The sequence below is a fragment of the Trachemys scripta genome, chromosome 12, assembly GCF_013100865.1.
Source record: "Trachemys scripta elegans isolate TJP31775 chromosome 12, CAS_Tse_1.0, whole genome shotgun sequence".
Lineage (NCBI taxonomy): Eukaryota > Metazoa > Chordata > Testudines > Emydidae > Trachemys > Trachemys scripta.
In genome coordinates, this window is record NC_048309.1 from 8,236,591 (window position 1) to 8,245,500 (window position 8,910).

Here is an 8,910-nt window from a genome sequence, read left to right on the forward strand (position 1 = left end):
TGTCGCAGGCGAACAGCATCTTTCTGCCTCTGCCAAAAGCGGCCAAGTGCGTCAAGTGCGTAGGAAAAGAAGCAGGGTACGCCAAGCGCGTGGGGGAAACACACACGGTGAAAAGTCAAGGGCCTACGCCAAATGCGTACGGGAGGCAGACAGCAACTTGCTACGCCAAAGGCGTAGATAAGCTGCCTGGCCGTTCGCGTTGCCTGCGCTCCTGCTGCCGAGTACGTACGTCAGGCTGAAGAGCCGCCTACGCATTTGGCGTAAGGGCCGCCGCCGGCGTGCCGCGTGAGTGGCGCGGCCCCGGAAGCGGCGCGCGCAGGGCGGGGGGATGAGTGTGCTGTTTTGAGGGAGGGAGGTTGCTGGTTCCGGTCTGTGCAGCTCGGCGGGGCCCGGGAGAGCAGCGGGCCGGAGTCATGAGCTACGATCGGGCCATCACCGTCTTCTCGCCGGACGGCCACCTCTTCCAGGTGGAGTACGCGCAGGAGGCGGTGAAGAAGGGCTCCACCGCGGTGAGTGAGGGCCGGGCCGCGCCGCTTCGCCTCGGGGAATGGCCGCCGCTCCCAGGGCGAGCGTGGAGGGGGCTCCCGCGGGCAGGGCTCGAGCGGGGGGTGTGTGTGTGGAGAGATGGGGGTGCCTGAGGGAGGGGTGGGGAGAAGAGGCCGGGAGCAGTAGTAGCGGCCCGAAGGGGGAAGGGGCCGGAGGCAGTAGTGTGGAGAGACGGGGGGGCTGAGGGAGGGGGGTTGGGAGAGATGTGGGGGGGAAGGGGCTAGGGCAGTAGTGGGAGGGCTGAGGGAGGGGGGCAGGCACTGGGGGCAGTAGTAGGGGGGGCTTGAGGGAGGGGGCAGGCACTGGGGGGTAGTAGTGGGGGGGCTGAGGGAATCTGAGGGAGGGGTTGGGGGTGTCTGAGGGAGCTCAGGAGTGTGGGGAATGGATGCCTGGGGGTGTGGGGCAGTAGTGGGGAGTAAATGCCCAGCAGTGGTTGCATGTGGTGGGAGCACCTGGGGTTGTGTATGACAGGACAGGCTCAGTGTCTTGGGAAGACCCAGCACCAAGACACTTTGCCCGGGACACTGGCCCTGCTGCCATTTGGCCTTTGAGACTCTGCTGCTCCCCATCTCCCACTAGAGAAAGTTGGACTGAGCTGGCATCACTGGGGTTCCTGACCCTGCCATGGCGTGAGTAGTGTGGGCTGCTCTGTGTACTCAAGCCCACTAGGCAGAGCCTCTTTGGCTGTGGCTGTCTGAAGGAGGGAGCTTTAAAAAAAAATGCTGGAGTTCTAAATATAATAGAAACAAAATTCCTCATCCTCGGAAGATAACTGAATGTAATTGAAATGATATACTATCCAATCAGTTAAATATCTCCACTCCAGAGCATAGGGTCCAATCTTGCTCCAATAATAATAAAACTACTGACATCTAATGGGAGTTTGCCAGCATAAAGTCTGCAGGAGCCCATTGTATGTGGCAAGTTACTAGAAGATTGCTCTTGGGAGTTGGGAACTAAGATCTTCTAGAACATAAGAATGGCCATACTGGCTCAGACTAAAGCTCCATCTAGCCCAGTATCCTATCTTCGGACAGTGGCCAATGCCAGGTGCTTCAGAGGGAATGAACAGAACAGGTAATCCTTGAGTGATCCATCCCTTGTCACCCATTCCCAGCTTCTGGTAAACAGAGGCTAGGGACGCTTCAGAGCATGGTCTCATGAATTCTTCTTTCCATGCTGCTCACTTGCCATGGGGCCTTGGGCACACAACTTAACATCCCTGACTCCATTTCCTCACTTGCAATATGGGGGTAATGCCTACTTCACAATGATTAAACGTATGTGCTGCTTGAAAACATGAAGTGCTGTGTAAATGCAAATTGATGGTGGTGTCTGTTTGCAAACTGGAAATTATGGAACAGACATTTTTCTAAAACTGCTTTTAAAAATGAATCCCCAATGAGTTTGATTTTGCCAGTGTGTTTAATACTAACCTATACAGTGATATAGGTGTGTTTGGCACTTTACAGGTGCATTATATATAAGGGCTTTTTTTGGTAAAGTACATAACCTGCCATCAAAAAATTATTTGATGACACACTTATTTTAAACACATTGGGGAGCTTATATTTTATTGAATAGTTGTATCTGGCAGTGATACTACTACAAACTTAAGCCCTAAACCAGCAGGTCATTACAAGTCATTGAGGCAAATGAGGTGTGGAGGAATGAGTTCTGACAGTTGCTGCATGCCCTTTTGGCTACACACAATTTTCTACAAGATTGAACTAACTGGGCAGCATTACATCGGGGGGAGGGGTAAAATTGTTCATGGTGACAGCAATAGAAAAAAAATTAAAGGCCTGATTCACCAGAGCACTGAACCTTGTATAGCTGTTTATACCAGTGCACAATGGGTGCAAACTGTTGCCACTTTATAAAGTTCAGGGCAGAAAGACAATGCTGAAAAACTGCATCTCTTTAACTCCCCAGTAACAAAACAGCTGGAAAATTTTGATCGCTTTCCAAAATATTTGCAGTTGGGATGAGCATAACAAACTTCAAACCTAAAGGAGAATTTCAGAAAGTAAGGAGAATGTGGAAGTGTCCAATGTAATCTTGGCTGTAGCTCTCATTAGGCAATAATCTGTAATATGTATAATTTTGGACCTGAGGAGCAATAGCTTGTATTTGGCTCTGACTTACTACCATAATAAGTACTCAAATACAGCAGCAACAGTGTTCTTAATTCAGCTTGGAATGAAGTATAAAGATGCAACTACATTAGGTATAAAGTACAATTACATGCTCAGAGAATTATTCTGTGGCACATTCATGGTAAAGCCTTACACTTGCTGGTACATGGGCCAATTTCTGCTGTCTTACATCCCTTAATTTCCAATTTGTTGCAGACTACAACATGAAGCAAAGCATTTGAAGCTTCAGGTGGAATTAATACTTTTGTATTTGTTTCAAGAAAAGTCTATACCTATTACAGGTCTGTTGGGTGTATCTTAACTGTCATTGGTTTTGAATGCATTGAAGGTTGGAGTACGAGGAAAAGAGATTGTTGTTCTTGGTGTGGAAAAGAAATCTATGGCAAAACTTCAGGATGAAAGAACTGTGAGGAAGATCTGCGCCCTTGATGACAATGTCTGCATGGCTTTTGCAGGTATGCAGTGTCTGACACTTGAACTATTAAATTCTCATCTTAAGCTGGGAACAGGCATTGGAATTAAAAGGTAGTTATTGGAGCATTGCTATATTGCGTAGGGTTTATGAACAGTGAAAATCAAATTCCTTTGGACAATTGGTGGAAGGGAGAAGAGGAGGGATTATATTTAGGTGTTTACTTATTTCCTTTGAATAAGAATGCCTAAAGAGTAATTCTATAGAACCAGCAATTTAATGAGGAAAATGTCCTTCTATTCAGAGCTTGTGTGATGCAATGGATTAAACATGAGGCTGAAAACTGGGAATTCCTGTATTTTAATTCCAGCTTTGGCAGAGGTGTGCATTGTGGCTGAGGGGAGGTGAACAAACAGATACAGATCAAATTATTTGATCATTCATAAAATGGACATAATGTATATGAACAGGCTAAATTAAAGGAACTCTCCCCATTTGAATCTGACCCCAAGGTTAAATTTTACAAGCTATTATAAAAATCAAAGATCAGAAGAAAAAGACTAATTTTAAATGAATTACTGCTCTAACCTTGCAGCACTAAGAACTTTAAAGTGACTTAATTGACTTTCATTGTCTAAGCTGAGAGTAATGAAAAATAAGCAGCATAAGTCAAAATTCTTTCACTGTCAATGTAAGTTGTTAGTAGCACAACTGTCTTAAAATACTAAAGAGCTGTAAATTATTACTCTTAGTACAGATATCCAGATGAGTAGGCCCAGGTATTCCTCTTTAGATTTAGACACATCTGTCATTCTTGCAAACTAACTTTTACAGTTCTTAATCCTATATACCTATTATGGCAACAGCAGCATCAAACTTACCTCTAACCAGGAGGACTGGACAAGATTAATTTGGATCTGTCACCTGTGCTCATTATGAGGCAGTACAGTATATAAGCAATATAGCAGAAATCTTTTTGAGGACAGATTTTGCTAAACTGTTTCTTGTTGGCCTACTGACAGTCTGCTAACAAATGTTCTGGACACTTGTTCAAGCATTTGTCTCTAATTCACAAGCATGAAAGAAAAACTAAAATTAAAATTTGGTTTAACATCTTAGCTACTTATAAAAAATTACTGTACCTTCATGACTAGCTGAAGTAACTACATGATCTTGTCATTGTGACCTATGTCCCCTTTTTGTTAGTCATCCCTCTTGTCTGAATTTAGATTGTGAGCCCCTTTTGGGCAGGGACTGTATCTTATTTATCTGTCTGGTGCCAAGTACACATTTGAGCACATGGTGAATTATATCATCATTGCAGGGCTCACAGCTGATGCCAGAATAGTGATAAATAGGGCTCGTGTGGAGTGTCAAAGCCATAGACTTACTGTGGAGGATCCTGTCACCGTGGAATACATCACACGTTACATCGCAAGCCTGAAACAGGTACATTAGACAACTCTGTACTGTGTTTCTCCATTCATTGTAAAAATATGGTATGGTGCCAGAGAATCAGTGGGTAAATAAAATTGGTCCAAATTCTGCTGTTACACTAGTGAAAAGCCAGGATAACAGCAGAATCTCTTAGTTGGATATTACTACTGTAGCTTCAGTCAAAGGGGAGAAACAGGATATGTTATTGGTTTCTCCCAAAGATGGGCAAATCCAGAACCTTAACTAGTGCTCATTGGGACAGCATTATTGCACTACTTATGTATTAACAGTAGAAACGTGCTGATCTGCAATCTTTAATTCACACAAACAGATTGGTTTCTCCAGCTTACCAAGATTTACTAGCAGAAAACTGTAGTGAGACCTATTGAGACATTTTTATAAAATACATTTAATTTTAAATTAATAAGTTCTAGTGTATTAAATACAGTATCAAAATGGACAAATAGTATATTCCATGATGCATTTTTATTTAATTCCTTCCTAATGCATTAATCTCAGTGATCTCCACTATTTAGTAAGAGTCCAGTTTGTGTATGGTCCATCTTTAGTGTGAGCTCTGTTATGTATTGGAAAGGCGAAACATGTTTACATTCTTTCCATGAAAGTTTATTTCAGACTTTTATTTTACTGCAAGGGAATAATCTTACATGTAATTATTTTTCATTCTGACAGATACCCAAATATTTTAAAAACTTGTTTTACAAGCAACGAATCTGATTCTGCATTTCCTGTGGCCCAAACTCCTGCAAAAATAATTGGGCAAGAAATGCAGGATTGGGCCTTTATACTGACAGAAATGGAATGTGGGCGCTCTTTAACATAGTGAAGCAACACCCGTTGTGGAGTAGCCTGCTTCTCATCACAAAGTATTTAAATTCTAGAGACTTGGGATCTTGGCAGCTATTGGACTTATTACAAAAGTTACTGTTGTGTAAGAATGATCACATTTCAGCTTCACTTCCATGTCTTTTGGGCTTTTTTAAAACTTTTCTAAGCTTTCATGTCAATACAGATTGGTAAAGCTGCTTTTTTGCATTCTCTCTGTGACCATCACATCTGCTAATCAATTGACACAAGTTACATTCCTGGATACCTCGGAATGTCTTAACATGAAACAAGAACAATAATATTTCACTTTTTTTTTTAAATGTGGTAGTAGTTAATTCAGAAGTGTCTAAGAGGCTATTGTTTTGGAACCATCCTCTGACATGCTTTAGTTTATGGGTGACCTGCAGTACAAGAAGAAATATCTTGAAACCACAACAAGGGAAGAAAAGGTCCCAGTAATAAATTATAGGAAATACGATAAACTACTACTTTAGAAATCCATATGCTTTGTAGAGAAGTTTCTGAAATAAGCTCTGTCTTGATTCTCATCAGCGATATACTCAAAGTAATGGCCGCAGACCTTTTGGGATCTCTGCCCTTATTGTGGGATTTGACTTCGATGGAACTCCCAGGCTCTATCAGACTGATCCTTCTGGCACTTACCATGCTTGGAAGGTGAGTTGACTCTTTCTACTGGCGGAGATTAAATGAAATGTCTCTGGGGAGATCATATCTTGTTGGGAGATGGACTTGGTACTTCTTATACCAGGTGTAGGCAACCTATGGCACTCATGCCAAAGGCGGCACACGAGCTGATTTTCAGTGGCACTCAGTGCCCAGTTCCTGGCCACTGGTCTGGGGGGGGGGGGGGGGGGGCCCCCTTTTTTTATTTAATTTTAAATGAAGATTTTTAAACATTTTAAAAACCTTACTTACTTTCCATACAACAATAGTTTAGTTATATATTAGACTTGTAGAAAGAGACCTTCTAAAAAGGTTAAAATGTATTACTGGCATGCGAAACCTTAAATTAGAGTGAGTACATGAAGACTCGGCACACCACTTCTGAAAGGTTGCTATCCCCCTGTCTTATACTATATGGTCTGAGAGCCAGTGGAGAGCTGTCTGTTGACATGGTGCTAGCTTGCCAGCTGCAAAAATGTTCTAAGACAGCAACAAATATATTACTGGGGTTGTTAGGTGACTACAAATAGGATGGAGGTGGTCTGCACAACTGTGAATGGGAGAGAATATGTCCATTAGACAAAAACAATGTCTGTTCAAATGTGGTCAAGGGGCAGAAAAGTTTGAATACCCCATATCTAAGAGATGAAAGACACCTATATGATACTATGTGAATTGTAAGATTTTATCTTCTGCCTGAAAATGTCAGCAAAAAAAATCACACTTCGGTAAAACAACAAAATTTAGTACCAACTACATACTATGCATGTTTATGCCCACTTTTTTAATATGTAAAAACCACTTGATTTTAATATCATCCCTTTCTCCTTTTCCCCCCCCCCCCCCCCCGGTTAAAGTTGAGATTTGGAAGTAGTGACCAAAGTTTAGTAGGGCTAGCAGCACAGAGGATAGAACTTTACTTTGGAAATCTTACCCCATCCTCCTGAAAAACAACACCACACAAGCATGTGTGTGTTAAGTATCTTCCAACACTTTTTTTTTTTTAATAGTGATCTTGGCTTCACTTGTTTTTTATCATGGGTGAGTGGCAATGATCTTCTGAATGGTTATTAATCCAGTCTTGGGATCATTATATGCACAACAGGGTATGTGGTCTGTTGGGTATTTGCATCATTTTCTGTTAGTATTTTCTCGATGAAGTGTACTTTAAAAAGTATTAAATCTCCCCCCAAACTTGTATCTACCATTTTCTGCAATTATTCTAGGCTAATGCCATTGGGAGAGGAGCCAAGTCTGTGCGTGAATTCCTGGAGAAAAACTATACTGATGAAGCCATTGAAACAGATGATCTGACCATTAAACTTGTCATCAAGGCTCTTCTTGAAGTGAGTCTGATTCAACAACCTGCTGACAGTTTCCTCTGTATATGTGTGTACTTGATCACCATAAGTCACCCATGACTTCTAGAATTTATCAAAAATGGTATTTTCCATTATAGTCTGAGGACACTAGATACTGCCTGTAGGATTGAGCTACAAAACACTTATTAAACAACCGATTTTTACCAGGACTGTATGTAATAATCTATACGTTTTCTTGTGAAGAATAATTTTTAAAAAAATCAGACTTAAGCTTTGGATATTGGCACACAAATTCATTCTGAATATACTTAATATGCACTTAGAACTTGAGCTAAATGAATAACCCTACAGTTCATAGTGCCTTGGACTTTTAATTGGTTCAAGTGTACATAATTTATGCACTGAGTTGGAGTAGAGTTCATTAGACTGAAGAGGCTTATTATTTTGCAGTGCTAGTATTTGTAATGAAATATACAGCTCTGAGCTAATGGAAAGAAATTTAAAGTTCCCATCAGTGACTCTCTTAGGGAGACTTAATCAGAATTGATATATGGAATAGAATTTCTCATTCTAAACCTTTCAACTTTTTGACTACTTCAGGTTGTGCAATCAGGTGGGAAAAACATTGAGCTGGCCGTTATGAGAAGAGATCAGCCACTCAAGGTAACTGTTGTCGTTTTAATAATATTGTTCACCTCCACTACTCCTGATGCTTGTTTCTGTACTGCTCTCCCTGTAGAATTCCCATTGACTTCTACAGCAGCTCTACGTTCAGGGCAGATGCAGAATTGTATTTCTAACTAATACGAAGGCAAAAGAAGCTTCCAAAACAGTTCAGCCTGTTCAGAGTATTTCTTTGCTTACAGACAGACACTCATCCCTGCACAATATTACAGTATTGACTTAATTTTCTTATCAGAAGTAGATCTTTCACATTCCAATAAAGTCTGTTGGTATCTTAAGAGTCACCTATGTTTTGTGTTTTTTTTAAGATTTTAAGTCCTGAAGAAATTGAGAAGTATGTTGCTGAAATTGAAAAAGAAAAGGAAGAGAATGAAAAGAAAAAACAGAAGAAAACATCATGATGAATGAAATCCAATTGCATAGCTGCTTGTTTTTAATTCAAATCATGGGTTATTCTGTATAGAGATGTAGGCAATTCATTTATTCATACTGTGCCCCTCTGAGACCTACAATAAACCTACTGATTTTTTTTAAGCTTTTTATTTTAAATAAATCTACTTGTTCCTTGGATTTTAAGCTAGGCTCATGCAGGTAGTTACAAGAGAGATAGTAATCTATTAAAGGACACAAAAAAGGTATCTTCATACCTATCTCCTGAACCTTGCCACTGATCATCTTCTTCAATAACTATTTTCCACCATCACTCCTGCAGACTGGCTTGCTTATAATCCTAGATTGTTATCTCATAGCATAATTATAAAGCCATAACAGACAGGTCCCAACTCAGTGATTCTTTTTCTCAGTTGGCACTACTCTT

General features: G+C 41.2%; 1 protein-coding gene across 1 annotated transcript; it reads left to right on the forward strand.

Annotated features, from left to right (window-relative positions):
• Nucleotides 1-324: 324 nt before the first annotated feature.
• On the forward strand, nt 325-8,627 carry PSMA7 (proteasome 20S subunit alpha 7). The gene is made up of 7 exons (XM_034787725.1): nt 325-509; nt 3,034-3,160; nt 4,442-4,566; nt 5,956-6,078; nt 7,314-7,433; nt 8,010-8,072; nt 8,402-8,627. Exons 1-7 carry the CDS (start codon nt 414-416, stop codon nt 8,492-8,494), a joined length of 747 nt encoding a protein of 248 aa, XP_034643616.1. The 5' UTR covers nt 325-413; the 3' UTR covers nt 8,495-8,627.
• Nucleotides 8,628-8,910: the final 283 nt, after the last annotated feature.

Excerpts from the sequence above, each read along its gene's own strand:
- PSMA7 (XM_034787725.1), top strand. The coding sequence starts at position 414 with ATGAGCTACGATCGGGCCATCACCGTCTTCTCGCCGGACGGCCACCTC. Across the intron at positions 3,161-4,441 it reads TGTCTGCATGGCTTTTGCAG|GGCTCACAGCTGATGCCAGA; the intron begins GTATGCAGTGTC and ends TCATCATTGCAG. Across the intron at positions 6,079-7,313 it reads GCACTTACCATGCTTGGAAG|GCTAATGCCATTGGGAGAGG; the intron begins GTGAGTTGACTC and ends CAATTATTCTAG.